Source organism: Ictalurus furcatus, chromosome 8 (assembly GCF_023375685.1).
Source record: "Ictalurus furcatus strain D&B chromosome 8, Billie_1.0, whole genome shotgun sequence".
Taxonomy (NCBI): domain Eukaryota; kingdom Metazoa; phylum Chordata; class Actinopteri; order Siluriformes; family Ictaluridae; genus Ictalurus; species Ictalurus furcatus.
Genome location: NC_071262.1, coordinates 9335521 through 9354120, shown reverse-complemented (window position 1 = coordinate 9354120; position 18600 = coordinate 9335521). Strand labels below are relative to the sequence as shown.

Below are 18600 nucleotides of genomic sequence, written 5' to 3'. Positions count from 1 at the left end.
ACACAGATGGCAGGGTCAGAATTTGGTGCCAACAGCATGAATCCATGAACCCAACCTGCCTTGTGTCCAACAGTGGACTGTTGTAGGTGGTGTGGCTGGTGGAGATGGTGTAATGGTGTGGGGAATGTTTTCTTGGCATACTTTAATACCAATTAATCATCGCTTGAATGCCACAGACTATTTGTATATTGTTGCTGACCATGTGTTATGCAAATTTACGGTCTTTTCCTTCATGAGTTAGAGCCTTTCATGCCATGTCTAATATCTGCAGATGGAAGCGAGAGCTTTGAATGACATTTGTAATCAGTTGTTTGAATAGTTGTTAATAAAGCATGGTGCTGAATTTTCCAAGAATACTGTCAAGATTTTTTTTTTTTTTTTAAAATAAAGGGACTGGGGCATTAAATCGTTTTGTCTCCGTCCCCATTAAATCGTTTTGTCTCCGTCCCCATTAAATCGTTTTGTCCCGGGCCCCATTAAATCATTTTGTCCCGGGCCCCATTAAATCGTTTTGTCCCGGGCCCTGGTCACCACAAAGATTTCTGACCTCTGAGTATATGTCAAGTTACATGCAACTACATCATTTGCTATGGTACAGTTCCATCTTGTTGCAGCGTTGAACACGATGGGATTAACATGCAATACAGTACCACAAAACATAATCATTCACTTCTGACACAGTCAAAATAGACACTCAATACATTCTATATACTTGCAAAATTGATGTGGCATTTCTATAACCATAACATAAAATGGGTGTGTTTTTCAATGATTCCATTTCCAACGTTATTCCATTTAATGCTGGTAACCAGAAACAATTTGAATGTCATTATCTGTCTCCAGCTAGATTATCTTCAGCCATATCCTCCACCTGCTACAGGTCACAGGTCTGGTTTATTCTTCGGGGAGGTGTGTGTGGCTGAATGTGAAGTGGGTTGTGCTTGAAAAAGGCCACAGTTCAGGGAGCATACTCTGGAATGGGGATCTGTCCAGATGGGATGTATTCATATGGAGGCTTGCCTCCTGGGAAATCCTCTAGCCTGGAGTCGCTCCGTTATAGATGAGATGTGTTCACATATTCAGCAGCTTACTCCAGAGGACAGCAGTTTAACTCTGACAGGTTGACACTGGAGCTGCACAAATTATTTTTCTCCGTCTCCCATTTTTCTTCCCCTATCTTTCTCTTGCAGCTTTCCTGACACCCGTTTTTTCCTCTTGTAAGGAAAGAACAATGAAACTCTGTTACGGTAACACTACCTGCTTATTCATTTGACATAACCAAGACAACACACAGCAGTATGTAGCCTTTCAGCCCTGGCTGTCTTTGAAGTGTTGCACATCTCTCATGCTGTGATGCAAAATGCACTACTGTATATGCATCTGTACATATGCTGGGGAACACGTCTGGCTGCAATCGAGCACTCAGCAGGTTTGTCATCTATGTAAAGTACATTTCAACAGCAAATGGTTTATCACGTGGCTCATCATTAATCCAAGATCACCGGAGTGTAGATGAGGCTACAGTTTCCCCTTCAACACAGTCAATGATCTCTTAAGGGCAAAAGAATAATCAGAGATCTGTTTATGCTGCACCTGAATGTGTCTTTTATTAGGGCATTAAATCCTCAATCCGACGGCAGTAAACCTGTTCCTTCAGACAGTGATGAAATGGCCTATGGCTGATCATTAACTGAGCTGAAGTTAATCAGGCACAGCTTTATAATAATAATAGCAGGATGTTTGGTTCAATGAGGATGTTATTTCAACGTTACATTGAAATATAGACTCCAAGTAGCATTGTTATATTATGGATAGCCCCATCTCTGTTTAGGATATAGGATATACTACAGTATGTTGCCATCAAAATAAGACTCAGCTTTGAATGGTGTTAACATCATATTTACAAAGCCTTATATTGATTCGAGTTTAGCAAAAAGCAATTATTGATTTCAAATGAAATGTTGGGTCATGGTGAAGAAAGAGCCCAAAGCCCAAAGGATTTGGACTCTTTCTTCATCATGACCCTACATTGATCAATCAGTCAATAAAAAGCTCTTTAGCAGTCTTGGGAGAGGTTTCATTCCAAAAGCACAGCAAAACATGCACGTTATTTCTTAAGTGATCAGAGAAATGTTATATTGAAATACAGACTCAACATAGCATTGCTATATTATAGGTAGCCCCATCCCTGTTTAGAATATTATCAGTCTTTAAAAGATTTAGGAAGCAGCAAACTCGCCTGCCAAACCTCATCCATCCTTCTCCTTCAGGTGGATGGTGGCATACTAAGTTCCCATACACCTTCTCCTGCATGTATTCCATATACGATAGTTTGGCTAATGAATGATTTAATATAACTCAAGAAACATTTGGTTTTGTTCAGTGTTATGCGCATGCTTACACAGCCTCTGATGACCTCTGACTGGTTACAGTAAACTAATCTCAGAATAAGTTATTGATTTTCTCTATGTGCTGAGAGATATAGAATATACTACAGTATATTACCATCAAAATAAGACTCAGCTTTGAATGATGTTAACATCATATTTACAAGATAGAGTTCACTTGAGATCTCTATATTTCAATACAGTATATCAATGTGCAATGTTCATTCATATTTGTTGTCCACAGGCTCACCGCAATTGAACAGCTGAAGATTGTTTTGGTGAGCCTGTGCCTCAGGATCCTATAGGCTGATCCTGAAGGCTATATTTCCGCTATTGGCCAAGAGTATGAAAACATCCGATGATGAGGGCCAATTATATCCTGTCAATCAAAAGAGGGCGGGAAAACACATTGATTTCATGCTGTGTGTAAAGGAGATGTCTCTTGTGTGGAACAACAACAAAACTGCAGTTTGAAATCTCTGTAATCTCTGCACTGCCAAAATTTTACACCGGACGCTGCAGCAGTGAAGCGGGAGTTTCGACGTCGAGTCTAATTTTTTATTTTTTTGCCACGCTGCTCGATCTGAATTAAAGCGCCAGTACACTGGTGAAAGATTTAAATGAAGATGAGTTGACAAAAAAGTATATATTGCACAGAAAAATATATTTGTAGAGTAATAGATTTCATATCCAGTTAATGTTAATATGAGTTAATATCATCAAAAAAACTTTATATTAGGCCTGTATATTACCAGTTTGATGTTCAATGATGAAATAGATGAGATGTGAGCCTAACAGGAGTTCTTTTTTTTTTTTTTCAGTCAATGTTAATATGAATTAATAACATTCAATAAGTTAAGAAATCCTACTTTAATCTTCAGAATGTACTTAATGTGTTAATGTTAATTAGAGTAATGTGTTTTCTGTTTATGAGAACAGTTACTGTGAAACAACTTATTGAAATGGAGAGAATAAAGTTTTTATTTACATTTTCTTCAGAATTGTGGAATTAATTATTATTCATTTAGAAGAAGGCATAAAAGGCAGAACTATCGGTATCGGTTATCGGTATCGGCCGATGTCACTCTAAATAATCGGTTATCATATCGACTGAGAAATTTAGTATCAGTGCATCTCTACCAAAAATCCCAGGCGATCAGCAGTTTCTGAAATACTCAAACCAGCCTGTCTAGCACCAACAACAATGCCACATTCAAACTCGCTGAGATCACATTTTTATCAGTGAAAGTCAATAAGATCACATTGTAGGATATGAACATTAAATGAAGCCCCTGAACTGTATCTGCGTGATTTTTTGCATTGTGCTGTTGCCGCATGATTGGCTGATTGTACCGGTGCTCTTATTAAAGTGGCTAGTGAGTGTACATACATCATCAGTTCAGTTTTTGGTTGAAAAACTCTGTGTTTACTACCCAGTGTTAAATGTGATGTCATGCTAACGTGCTGCACAACACAGAGAGGAGACTTACAGATCAAGATTTAGTCTTTATAATGTTATAATAATATGATAGCATTATATTGCTATTATTGATATAATATATAATAGCAATACCAAAAGCAATATTGAAGGATAAATACAGGCCAGGCCTAATGTTAAATTTATGCTAGTTTTCATAGTTAAATTCCAACACACTTGTATGAGGAGCATTAACTAAATCTGGATACGGTCTAATATTCTGACTGACAGCTCAGTGGGAACAAAAAATGTTGTGTATACCCCTGACTCAGAATAGAGTAAACCGACTGAGGCAGTCTGAATAACGTTTCTATTTAATCACTCATTGTGAAGAATCTTTTTAATAACCTGCTGAACAGAAGAATAATCATCTAAATCTTTGTTCTTATACACACAATCAGTACGGATTATGCAAAATATTCTTGCAGGGAAATGAAGCTCATTACAAACTGTAAATGATTTAAAAATAATTGTGAGGTAGATGGGCATCAAAGTAACAACTAGAGGCAAATACGGGATGTGAAGTTCGATCAGCATTTGATATTTGCCAGACTTCCAGAAAACGCACTTGTTTTTTAAAACAACAGAAGATGCAGCTTCACTGTGAGTATAAAAGCCTTTAATTCAGTATACCCGTTGTTTATTTGTTCCTAGACAATATCTTTCAATACTGATCAATTAAAACTGCCTTATCAAATAATAATAGTTTTAACATATTTAACTGCAATCTGCAGGAATTTTTAAATTTTAAAAGTAATCATAAAACAAGATTACTAAACTATGTAGTGTATGTGTGTGTTTGTGTGAATGTGTGTGTGTGGGTGGGTTTGGACTTCATTGGAAATCAATGTTTTCATTGCAATTGGAATTCACCTGGCAGGCAGAAGAGGGCTCTAAAAATCACACGCAAACTTCTAATAATATATTTCCATGTCGAAACCGTGGCAGGAGATTTTTGTCACTGTCTACACTGTTTATGAAAAATATTATCTTATAAAGGTGAAGCTACAATACTAATGGAAAACTGAATTCAAATTCTTTGAGGAAATGATCCACAAAGAAGACACAGTGAATGCTGCTCATTGAGGAACGCTTTAATAAGTCCTTGTACTGTTTGTACAAGATGAAAAGAGGGTGATTATTTTGGCAGGAACAAAAAGCACCTCCTGCCTGAAAACAGGGTTATATTAATAACAGCAGATGTGCATTAATTTAGCACAATATGAAATAGAATAAATTAAGAATATTAACTTTAATTACAATAAAATCTGAAGCCTCGATTTAATCAGAATGCCAATGGCCAACAGCACTTCACTCTATGGGGATATTATAACAATTTATTGGTGATTAGGCATTCACAATGCTAATATAATTACAGTGTTATTAAACCTACTTTACTATTCTATTACTATTTATACTGCAGTGCCGATATTCAGTATAACGACACTATTGCAAGTGTGATATTGATTAAATAAATGTGTTTATTATTAATTTTAAAAAAAAGCATAATACATTTCACCAAAAAAATCACACCAAAAAAATGACAAAAAAACTCAATTTTACAGTAAAAAAACAACATTAATTAATTAATTAATTAATTAAAAACATATCACAATGTTAAATATATCTTAAAAATATATATTGTGACATAATTTATCACAATATTAATATTATATTGTCATATCACCCAACCTTAGTAGATATTATTATTAAAAAATATATATTTACAACGAGTGGAAGCAGCTGATTGTAAAATGATGAACAATTTTTCTCTTTTTCAATGTTATTTAAAAAAAATTTAAATAAAGAATTTTTAAAATACAAAAAATAAAAATTTGGTTTAAAATCATTTAATGAGTTTTTAATGCGACACTACTGTACCGCTGGCAGTTTGTGAGCAAACCTATACAACATGATACACATTGCAGAAATTTTATTTTTGTCATTTTGCTCAACCTTACACTGGGTATGAATCAGACACACACCCTGAATCGGATGCTAGTCTATCGCAGGGCACCAAGCACACACTCATTCACACATAGGGGCAATTTAGTTCAGCCAATGCATCTAATGGCATGTTTTGTAAATGTTGGGTGTAAACCTAAGACTCTGAAGAAAACCCACACACACACGGGGAGAACATTCACAGAAACTCCACACAGACCACACCATGCCACACAAAAAGCCTTTATATGGGAGCTAATTGTAGGATATGGTGATAGGATAGTGCATATTACTGCTAACTATGATTGGATCCCAGTTGAATTCGCTAATCAAGTCATGACTAATGGCCACTGCTCATTGGATCCAACTTCATTAAGATATGGCAGAAAGACAGCTTGAAGGCAGATAATGCAGCATACCAGCATACTGACACAGTCTGGCATCCAGACAAGCGAAAAACATCAACTAAACATTGAAATTATTTCTGATGGGAAATCGATAGTATTTAATGTTATCAATTTTGTAATTTAATCATTCTGTTATCTCAAGTCCATTTGCCTGCTAAAATCTCCTGCTATCCCTGAATGATAGGGGAAAAATGTACTACCAAAGGCACATTATTTGGACAAGCAGTGGATTATATGTAGTAAGGGAAGAATGGCGCTTGAGTAACCAAAACAATCATTCAGAATGACACTGTCTCTGAATGTGACAAAAGGTATTACATCATACACAATGTGCAGTGACATGAAGCCATGCAAAATGTAATTACACAGAACTTGACAAACTGGTGATATGTTACAGCAGTGGGTATACAGTGGTGCTTGAAAGTTTGCTTGAAAGTATTTCTGCATAAATATGGTCTAAATCATCGCCAGATTTTTCCTTTCTCCAAACATAACGCTTCTCAGCATTTAAACCAAAAATTCTATTTTGGTCTCATCTGTCCACAAAAGATTTTTCCAATAGCCTTCTGACTATCCTACATGACCGTTAGCAAACTACAGAAGGGCAACAATGTTCTTCAGTGTTCTCTTGATGGTGGACCCATGAACATTAAAGTGCACCTATTATGGTTTTTCAAATATTACCTTTCATGTAGTGTGTTATAGAGCTGTTTGTGAATGTTAAAGTCTGCAAAGTTTAAAAAATCAAAGCGCACGACAAACAGAGTTATTGACTCCCAAAAGAAGGAACCGATTCTGAACAGCTGAAATGAGTGTTTGTAATTCCAGACTTACTTTCTGCGCTAACGTATGTAGGTTTGTAACAAAACGCCCCGCCTTTTGTCTTTATTAGCTGCTCGCTGACAACAGTAGACCAATCACAACAGACTGGGACATCTGACCAATCAGAGCAGAGTATGCTCTCTGAAAGGAGGAGATCAGAATGAATCTTTTAGAACGAATCATTTAACGAGTCGTTTGTGACACTGGGGAAAAAAGGTAATGCTGCAATTTAAATTATGAGCACATTGGATGCATGTAAATCTATTGTATGAGACCTCTAAAACAAAATTAGCCACCTTTCAAAACCATAATAGGTGCGCTTTAACATTAGCCAATGTAAGAGAGGCCTTCAGTTGCTTAGAAGTTACCCTGGGTTCCTTTGTGACCTCACAGACTATTACACATCTTGCTCTTGGAGTGATCTTTGTTGGTCGACCACTCCTGGAGAGGGTAACAATGGTCTTGAACTTCCTCCATTTATACACAATCTGTCTGACTGTGGATTGGTGGAGTCTTATGAAGATCAGACTTTGATAGATCCCTGTTCTTTAAATAAAACAGGGTGCTCACTCACACCTGACTGTCATCCCATTGATTGAAAACACCTGACTCAAATTTCACCTTCAGATTTAACTGCTAATCCTAGAGGTTCACATACTTTTGCCATTCACAGATATGTAATATTGGATCATTTTTCTCAACTAATAAATGACCATGTATAATATTTTTGTCTCATTTGTTTAATGGGTTCACTTTGTCTACTTTTAGGACGGTGTGAAAATATGATGATGTTTCAGGTCATTTTTGCGCAGAAATATAGAAAATTCTTCAGGGTTTACAAACTTTCAAGCACCACTGTAGGTGAAACACAGTTTCACATTTATATCTGTCGCAAATATTCTGAGTCTGCTTTGTTAGTACGATCCTAGTTGCTATGCAGCCTACTCAAGACTGAAAAAGAATTAATAAACAATGTTGCTTCAGTAGATTTCACCACTGGAAAATGTGTGGGCTAGTCTACAAGAATCTTCCTTGTAGAGCACTGTAGAGGATTTTACAGGGTTTTAAGGCGGTAAATTGATTTTGGCATTTGTTTAGGCCTAATTCTTTGCCAGTTTTTATGCCTCAGGTCTCTATTTGGTCTGAACTGTTATGAAAGCAGGTGGAAAGATTATAAATATCGGCTTTAGGCTTACCTCTTTATGGAAAGGATTGAGACTTTGGTGCTCAGCACTAAAATCTGTGTTAGGGAGAAACAGTTTGTGTATTTTTTTATTTAATAAAGCTTCCATAAAGACCTACTATTTACCTATGGTTTGCATGTTTGTGTGTCATTTCTGGATACACAGCAGAAGGAAAACCCTCAAATCTATCGACTGACATTGTTGGTAGGATATAGGCTAGCTCTAGGATGTTGTAGTCCACATAAAACAATTGTTGACGTAAATATTTAGTGAGTTTTGTGTGATGAACCATACAGGATAGCGCTTATACAGCATACATAAACATGACATGTTGGCAACTGTGCTTTTAGAAGTATATTTTTAAAGTTTTTAGCTAACCATGTCTGTGGGAATGCGCAGTAGCGGCCGGGTGTGCTCATTTTGCTGAGGAAACACTTTGACGAAGCATTGGGCATCTCAGCTTAAAGGGACCATAAATTATTCACAGGCTTAAAATGCTGAGGAAAAGGAGCTGTGGGGAACGTTTGTCAATTTAATTACAGGCCTGTTTTAAAGCAGTGAACTGCTAAACAGCAAAACACTTTAAATATCCTGACATCTAAACTCAGAGAGTCAGCAGTTGGACATGCCATGTAGTTAATAAGTGTCAAATCTCACCTCCTAGTCCAGGCCTGAGCCGGTTATCATAGCCATCCAGGAGTCTGTCCAAGATGCGTGTGAAGAGGGTGATATTGTTTTTGAAGGCATCCGTTGAGGTGTCTGCACTTACTGACCTACATGACAAAAGCAAATAGGGGAACATATGCATGACAACTGCCTGAAACAAATTAAATTAAAGTTATAAATGCATCCATCCAGCCATCCATCCATTTTCTGTACCACTTATCCTACACAGGGTCGCGGAGGAGCCTGGAGCCTATCCCAGTGAACTCGGGGCACAGGGTGGGGCACAACACATTCACAATTTGGAAATGCCAATCAGCCTACAATGCATGTCTTTGGACTCAGGGAGGAAACTGGTGTGCCTGGAGGAAGCCCCTGAAGCACGGGAGGAACGTGCAAACTCCGCACACACGGGTAGAGGCAGGATTTGAACTCCCCAACCCTGGGGGTGTGAGGAAAATATGATATCACTAACCCACTGTGCCCCCTCATAAATACAATCCTTAAAGAATACAGACTGCAGGAATAGTTTGCTGTGTAGATGTCCTGTAATATACAGTCTGTTTTCTTTACCTAAAGAATGGAGGTCATATACTCAAGGATTTAAGAGTTTGTTGTTATTAGTAACATCCTACTTAACTTCCATCCCTGTAAAGCCTCTATGAGTTTTACAAAATCAAATAAATTTTTAGCAATACTTGCTACAGCTTATGAGTGGTTGCAGTTTTCATGTCGTACATTCACACCCAGTTTCAGTTCGGTTATAACACATAAGAATATACATGGAAGTGGTATGATGCATTACCTAGGCAATTATGCATTAATCTCATCTCTGATCAGTAGCCAGGAAACAGATCCTCCAGTATATCAGCTGCATGATTTGTGTTAGTAAGAGCCGAAATGTTCACACAACTACAAATCCTACCCATGGGGCTCCAGGCAGGGCTGTCACATCAAATCTCAAGACAAAGAGACAATTTTGGGCCTTACCTCAACTTCCAAAACACAAGGGAACACAAACACATCTCATCCCAGACCAATGAACTAACAATCCTGATGCAGAGTCACTTTACATCTCAAACTACTCCGACATGATATATACAGGAAATCCAAAATTACTCAGGAACTACATAGTTTCACATGTTCCTGTTTCTATTATATTCTATTTCATTCTCACATCATCAATAAATGTATTTATGTTCTGTTAGACTGTCTAGTAACAACCAAGTCATGTGTGTGAAGTAAAGCAGAAGCAGAGTGAGTATTCAGAGCACAGAGTGATTTTTCCCCAGTGATTAGAGCGTGTCTCTGAGCAAACACTCCATATCGCTCCAACTGCACTCATATCACAAGCTAATGGCATTTGCCACCTGACCCAGTGCATTAGTCATTGTCTAGCCATCCCAGATAGCTTTTTCTAGTAGTAATTTGCTTGTGTTTCAAACCTTTAAATACAACTGATAATGAATATAGATAAGTGTTATTAAATTATTTCCTGAAGCAAATGAATTTTGCTTAATAATGATGCATGGATTTTGGAATGATTTCTAATGGGAATGGTCATTGAGCCTTGGAGTTGGGGAAAAGTACCAAACTGTGAGAGTAGAATGAGGATTTCATCTTCTCTAGTGGAGGAAAAGGCATACATTTATTAGCTTGCCCACTGGGCATGTGAAAGTGCCAGTTTGTTTGCCAGTCCCATGTTTTGGTTGCCTGGAAACTAACTGACTGGGCTAAAAAAAAAAAAAGGTAGCTAACATAATGTAATAGCGTGTGGCAAAGTATACCTAAACATCCATGCATTAATTGACTAAGAAAATGAATGAGTATACAGTATGATCAAGTATCACATTGTGTTTGTGTTTACGACAAAAAGGCAGCAAGTCAATGGTCAAAATTTCAGGCTAAGTTTTTTCATGTGCTGGGAGCACGGTGGCTTAGTGGTTAGCATGTTTGCCTCGAACCTCCGGGTTGGGGGTTCAAATCCCATTTCCACCCTGTGTGCATGGAGTTCGCATCTTTTCTCTGTGCTTTGGGGGTTACCTCCCACAGTCCAAAGACAGTCCAAAGACATGAGTGGTAGGCTGTTTGAGATTTCCAAATTGTCTGCAACATGTGAATGTGCAATTGTTCCCTGCAATGAGTTGTCTAGGGTGTCCCCCACCTTGTGCCCTAGTTCCCTGGGATAGGATCCAGGCTCTGCTGCACCTTGTTTTGTCCTTTTTGTCACTGAGTCCACAAACCTGCATGTTCCTCATTCTGCAAAGATCATCTGTTATCTGAGCATGCTGAATAATCCGCCTAGTCAAATCATTGCACCCTTGGCCAGATTGTACTTTGGCTGATGTGTATAGTGCAGGAAGTGGTGAGATGCGGTAGCATGCCCTATACTTACAGCATCAGTGTTGTAGACTCCATTAAAAAATGAAAATGAGTTTTTTCTGTTCTTAAACCAACTATTCCACCATCAATCCATCCATTTTCCGTACTGCTCATCCTACACAGGGTAACGGGGAGCCTGGAGCCTATCCCAGGGAACTCGGGGCGTAAGGTGGAGGACATCCTGGATGGGGTGACAGTCCATCGCAGGGCACAATTGCACACACATTCACACACCCATGCTGGTCCACCAAGCAGCAATAAATAATAAACTAATAACCCCGCAACTCCTGCATCACTAGGCACCTGGGCTAGTGATTTTTCCACCTCTGCTCTTAACTCTACTCACATTATCTGCACAAAAACCAACCACAGTTCACCCTGAAGCCATAGTTGGAGTCAAACCATTAATGGGTTTTGTAAATCTGCTATGTGTGAATTGAGATGACTGAGATACTCTCATATTCATAGAGAATAAGAGGCGGTGAAGTGGTCTAGTATGTCAACTGAAGCTCTATTTGCTCTCATTTTCATAGAAGGAAATTTCAGATGTCTTTTTATGATGCAAGGCAATAAAAGCTTTTCTCAGCTCTTTGATACTCCAATAAAGTTTTTGCTTTGTTAGCACCTTGACCTCAGCAACATGTGAAATAACACACATAAAACTGAATGCATGTCTACTGAGTAGGCCAAAAGTACTCTTCTCTAAGTACCAGGGACGCACAGTGTCCACCCCATTTACCATATGTTTACCACATTTACCCATTACCACATCATTACATACATATAACATAGGTAAATGGTCTGCACTTATATAGTGCCTTTTAACCTTGGTGGTTCTACAAAGTGCTTTATGTTGTTTGTCATTCACCCATTCACACACACACAGCATGTGGAGGGGCTGGGGAATGAACCGCCAGCCCTGTGATTAATGGACAACCTGCTCTACCACTTGAGCCACAGCTGCACCCAAAAAATTTTTTATTGTTAATTTATTATTAACCCTAAAAATGTATTATTCTTTTAAAAATTAGATTATGACACCTTATATTTTAAATACAGTGCAAAATATTCACGTCAATTTTTTGCATTAAACTTTTTATTATAATTCTTACTTATTATTTAATTACTGTAACAGTAGCATTCAATTGAATTCTATCCCCATGAAAACACCTTAAAATTCATCCACATTTTTGCCATTTCTGCAAAATATTGTTAACTTTGTTAAACAACTCTGCCTTGTGGAAAATGTTTAGCCTTCTATACCTGTGTAAATGACTACAGTATGTTGTGAGTAAGTGAGTTACAGTGTAATCCATGTTTGTACTGTACCAACCTGACACTGTGTATCAGTACCAGGTCTACTACTGTCCAGAAATGCTGGATTGGTGGTGGATTGGAATATCAACTGACTAATTTTATGCAGTGAGAGCCAGTTATTTTTGGTGACACAATCATACATGCAAACATAAGACACAACTTAAAGCACAATGCTATCTATCATGCTTCTCAGGTTTCGCATATTTACAACAGAACCTTACAAATACATCATTGTTAATGAGGAGATGTCAGTATCCATTATTGGCCAATGCCTAACGCACTAACATCAGCCTCATACTGAAAACTGAAAAGTGAGATTGTGTATCCCTGTTAGTAAGATTGTTTACTGCAAAACTGACCAATTGTTTGTGTTACTCTTCCTCGGGAGCAGTGACAAATCACTCTATCAGAAAGTACTCCAACAGGTAGAATTGGTGACAAAGGTGCCAACATTGCTAATGAGGAAATCCTTGCAGTCAGAGAGAAAAAAAACCCTGAATTTTACCACATAAACCATAAGGTATGTTGGTAGTAGGGATGTTACGATACCAAAAATCTAGTAGTCGGTACCGCTACCACCAAAAGTACACGATACTCGATACCAAAGTTGATACCATGGTGTGGTTTAATTTTTTTTTTTTTTAAATTTAAAAAAGAAAATGGAAAAACTCCTGGAGGACATCCTCCTCTGGCTGAGAGGGGGGGGGGGTATTTTAGTTATCAAACACTGTCTGACAATGGCTAATAGAACAGTGCTAAATGCTAATAACAAGTGCTAAGGTGCACTCCTAAACACGCGCGCACACACACACACCCATTTTACTCTGAATGCATTAGTTTAAATTCACTGATATGGTGGCAGGCCAAAAAGATTTATTAAAAGCATGAACATTTAAATAATTATTAGTGACATTAGGCTACATTTAGCTGACACGACACGGGCTGAGTGGCGATGCATGGTGGCCCATTAGGAGGTAGTTTATAACACTGCAATGCGTTAGCGTCGTTAACAAATAACTGGCTATCGCTAACATTACATGGAGCATAATGTTAGCTGGTTTCACAGCCACAATGCCAGCTGCCTCAAACAAACATAATATAGGGACCGTCTTTCAGGTGCTTCGCCAAATTCCAGGTGTTTCCTTGCTTTGTCTGAAAAGAACGATAGCATTGGTTACACACCGGCAACTGATGCTACCTTTCCCCTCAATGAGCTTTCCTCTCTCTGCCTCTCAACGAGTTGGGGCGGAGCTAAACTTGTTAAGCTAAGCTAATCTTCCGCAGTTTTTCCCATGTGCTTGTAAGCATTCTTCTCCTTCTTTACCACTTGTGGACTAACTAAAACACTTACGCGTATTTGCTGCCCCCTTCAGTTCCGTAAGAATTGCAAACCTCAGCACCTACGCTACTGCCGAAAAACAAGTACCGTCACGTTTTAAGAATGTTGGTACCAACATGGTACTGAAGTATTGGTTCTCGTGACATCCCTAGTTGGTAGACAGAACTCCTCCATGCCAACAAACAGTACATTCTACCCTGCGCTTTAACTTACCAAATATACCACAGCCCTGCCCTCTTGTTTACCATTTGGACTGAGGTTCACAGATTTACATGTCAAGTTTCACTTTGTATTGAGTCGAATTAAAGTGAAAAGAAATGCACCCATTTGTTGTTAAAAAGGATAAACCAGCATGAAGGCCAGAGAGATGTCTTTGGGAGAAAAGCAAGCCATTTTGAAGCTGATAAAAGGGGGAAACATCTATCAGAGCCATTGCACAAGCATTGGGCATACCAATACAACAATTTGAAATGTCTTGGAAAAAAAAGGAGCCAATGGTGTACTAACAACCAGACATGGAACAGGTCGGCCAAAGAAAACAGCAGCAGTTGACGAAAGAAAGAAAAAGTGTGAGAGCTGCCAAGAAAACCCCCAAAACAACAGTTAGTGACATAACCAACAACCTTCACAGGGCAGGGGTGAAGATATCACAATCCTCCATTCAAAGAAGACTTCAAGTGCAGAAAAATATAGAGGCCATACCACAAGATGTAAACCACTCATCAGCAGTAAGAATTAGAAAGCCAGATTGGATTTTGCAAAGAAATAGAGAGATGAACCACAAAAGTTCTGGAACCAAGATTAACCTCTACCAAGAGATGGAAAGTGTGTAGAAAGTAAGGATCTGTTCATGATCCAAAACACAGAAGCTCATCAGTCAAGCATGGTGGAGGTAGTGTCACGGCTTGGGCTTACATGGCTGCTTCTGGAACAGGCTCACTAATCTTTATTGATGATGTAACTCATGATGGTAGCAGCAGAATGAATTCAGAAGTCTACAGAAACAATCTGTCTTCTAATTTACAGAAAAATGCATCCAATCTAATTGGGAGGAACTTCACCATGCAGCAAGGCAATGACCCAAAATGCACAGGAAACATTCTGCAATGTGATGCATGCTCCAAATGCTCGTTTTTACACCCTTAAACCCTTTTCAGATGCACACCAAGTCCACAGCTTGACAACACTGCAAAATATGAATTTAGAATAGAGCCATAGGACTTAGGATCATTTGGAATAGGGCCTACGTTACAGGGCCTATGCTATGAATATGCTACTATAAGTGAATAGCACACTACGGATGGACACTCCTTCATGTGTCAGTAGATCAGTGTTTTCTGGCATATCTGGCACCAGGATTTCAACTGATTCTGTTATTTTACCTACATCCATGCTTATTAGTTCATCCCTGCTTATTAGTGATCTGCTTCTCTGCCTCTCAAGAAACCCATACCCAATGCATTACTGAGGCAATCAATATTGCAGAAAGAGGTGGACATTCAGATGCTAGGACCACAAGCATTACATTGTGCTTGATTCGATCACTTGAAAAAGCACTTCCCATGCAGAGTTGCCAGTTTGAATGTTTTTTCTGTCCAGCTGGCTTGCTTTTAGTTTGATTATGCAGGGGAAAACTGAGGAGGTATATAAGGGCCGGTTTGCCATGATATGATTGACACAATATGCATTGCTGGATCCTGCAGCTTTTCATTCACCAACATTGTTGACTGACACTACGAGCTGACTGACAGTGCTGTCAGTGCTGGCTTGTGTTGTCACATGAAGCTTAGTTTTCTACGATACGTTTGAGTTTTATTTCTTTTATTTTATTGGCTACTGTTAAGGAAAGGAGTAGCATTGGCAGGTTTTTTTTTTTTTTTTTTTTGTAGTTGTACATATTAGCATGATGCATGCATAATGCATTTTCTTTGATTCCCACACACTTTGTTGTTCATACAAACGCTCAATCTGGAACGAGTATCTCTTCGGTGCCACTCTTTGCTATGACAAACTGTTACACACCTCCACCTAGAGGAATTTAAAAAAAACAAAACAAAAAAAAACGCTTAATGAATGAGGCGCTCCAAAGCGACTGAACCAAGCCTGGCTTTGTTGAAAAACACCATGTTCATGAAAGAACTGTGTGACACGACACTAATTTCTAGCGCGCAAAGGGCATCGGTTACGCACAGAGGGACCTGGAGCTGGACACGTGCGATTTCACGGATGGGAAAGACTTAATAGCCGCTCGTGACAGTTCAAACGGGGTTTTATAACTGCATATCAACATTGCCAAAAGACAAAGAGTTGCAAAGAGAGAGAGAGAGAAAGAGAGAGAGAGAGAGAGAGAGAGAGAGAGAGCGGGAGGTGATTTATATTCTTACCTCGTGCCACAAAATAGCGTTAAGGAGATGCAGAACACCAAGCGGTGAAACGTGAACAGCTTCTCCCTCATATCTTCACACCTAACATAGAAAACCAGTTGAATGCAAGATCCAAAACAAAGCGTTAACGCTTACAAATGAAAGCACATTGTCGGGATATCCTTGGTGTAACGCATGCACGAAATACCGAGGATTCAACCTGAACAATTTACTGAAATGCAACCCATTTATAGCCTATGCAATGCATTTATAGCTAATAAACGTATCACTAAGGTAACAAAAAAGACTCGCTTGGTATTCAGTGACACGTAAACATCCCTGCGCTGAATAATAATAATAATAATAATAATAATAATAATAATAATAATAATTCCTTTCTACGTGATACATCAGTTCCAACTAACAGTAAATAAATACTCTGGCTCGAGATCAAGTTGAACGTTATTCACGTGCGCTTCAGGTGCTAGCCGCTATTTAGCTGTTGACTGGCGTCTATCAATTATACACCTGAAAGCAAATGCAGGCAAATCCCATAAGACGTAACAGATTTGTTTTTTGTTTGTTTGTTTGTTTGTTTGTTTTTCTTTCAAAACACCCACCTGATACGCCTGAAGTCCGTCCTTACAGTGCTCACGAGAACCAGCTGTTTTTGTAACACTAAATATCTCTATGGAGGTTCGAGAACGGTAAAGTTCCGACAGGATGTCAGCGCGCGCCTGTATTCACAATGTGTGTATTAAAAATCGGCTGGAGCGCGCGCGCGCGCGCAGTTGCGCGCGGCACGAGACGTGCGTTAATAAATTTCCCTCAGCGAGATGTTCCCGTGCAAGCTCAAAGGCTAGTGGGGCTGTTTGAAACGAGCCTCGTTTAATTCACGAAATCTTCCTTGGAGCGACTGATATCGGTTCACAGTATCACATAATGATCACTTTCTCGTAGGAGAAGAAGAAGAAGAAAAAAAAACTACATCGAGAAAGCCAAATGGATCACAGTTGGGTCCTAAAAGGAGTTGATTTCCGTACATGTTGCGCGGACACACACATAGAGAACTACAATATGTAGGGGTGGACAATACCTTAGGACACCCATATGTGCTTATTGAAAATCCCATTCCAAAACTATGGGCATTAATATGGAATCGGTCCGCCTTTGCTGTTATAGTAACCTCCATTGTTCTGGGAAGGCGTCCCACTAGATTTTGGAACATAGGCTACCTGTGGGGATCTGTGTTCATTCAGCCACTAGAGCATTAGTAATGTCGGACACTGATGTCCTGCAAGAAGAAGCCTTTATTGGTCACATGCACATTACAGCACAGTAAAATTCTACTCTGCGCATATCCCAGTTTAGGCCTGGCATGTAGTCTGCATTCCACTTTATCCCAAAGGTGTTCAGTGGGGTTGACGGCAGAGCTCAACGCTGAGTGCAGACCACTTGAATTATTCCACAACAGCCTTGGCAAACCATGTCACTATGGACCTTGCTCTGGGCTAGAGGCTGACCGATGGTGGATTTGGCCAATACCGATAACTAAGTTGGGCAGTATAGTACCTACCGATAACTGATTAATCAACTGATAGTTTTTCAGATTGATACTGAATGAAAACACTCAAAGTAAAATATTGCTGAACCTTATTCCAAAAATAAACAGTTCTGACTGTAGCATGAAAATGTACTGTCCTTTTTTTTTTAATGAAATAAATATCTAAATATGAATATATATGAACTATTAATGAATATTAAAGTAAATCAAATATATACATCCATACTGAACCAAAAGCTAACAATCTAAATAACATATAAAAATAGAGGCATTCAAAATGAATCAAAAAAGACTTAAAATAACACAACAAAATTTTTCAGTGATAATTTTTATTTCGCCTCTAGAGGCCACTCTCATAATCAGCCACTCCTGCAACTGACACAAATGGGGAAAAAAACATATTTGTGTGGATTTTTGGTGATAACCGTGGTGCCGAATCATCGACAAAACCGATCAATCTGTTGACCTCTACTCTGTGCATGGGACATTATTGTGCCCCTTAGTGCCAAGGAAGGAAAATCATAATTTGTAGCATACAAAGGCATTCAAGACAATTGTGTGCCTCCATCTTTTGGGCAACAGTTTGGGGAAGGCCCACGTATGGTTGTGATGGTTAGGTACCAACACTTTTCGGCACATAGTGTATCGTGTTTATGGCATCACAGTATTAATCGACCTTTTAAAAACACACAAGCCAGCTGTGAAAATGCAAGGAAAATGTATTATCTTGTACAAACCTTGTACAAAAGTA

The 18600-nt window shown here is 38.7% G+C and overlaps 1 protein-coding gene across 2 annotated transcripts in view; it reads right to left on the bottom strand.

The window, feature by feature from the left end:
- Window positions 1–16931, bottom strand: part of LOC128611208 (gamma-aminobutyric acid receptor subunit alpha-2) — a 59054-nt gene extending 42123 nt beyond the window's left edge. Inside the window, exons 1-3 of one of the 2 annotated variants that reach the window (XM_053630554.1) lie at window positions 16906–16931; window positions 16307–16387; window positions 8879–8994 (exon numbers count right to left, since the gene is read on the bottom strand). In XM_053630554.1, coding sequence (XP_053486529.1) covers window positions 8879–8994; window positions 16307–16377 — 187 coding nt within the window. In that variant the 5' untranslated portion in view covers window positions 16378–16387; window positions 16906–16931. Of the gene's footprint in view, window positions 1–8878; window positions 8995–16306; window positions 16390–16905 lie in introns of those variants that run through there. The other variant, XM_053630556.1, reaches the window with a different exon arrangement.
- Between the last annotated feature and the right edge of the window lie 1669 nt (window positions 16932–18600).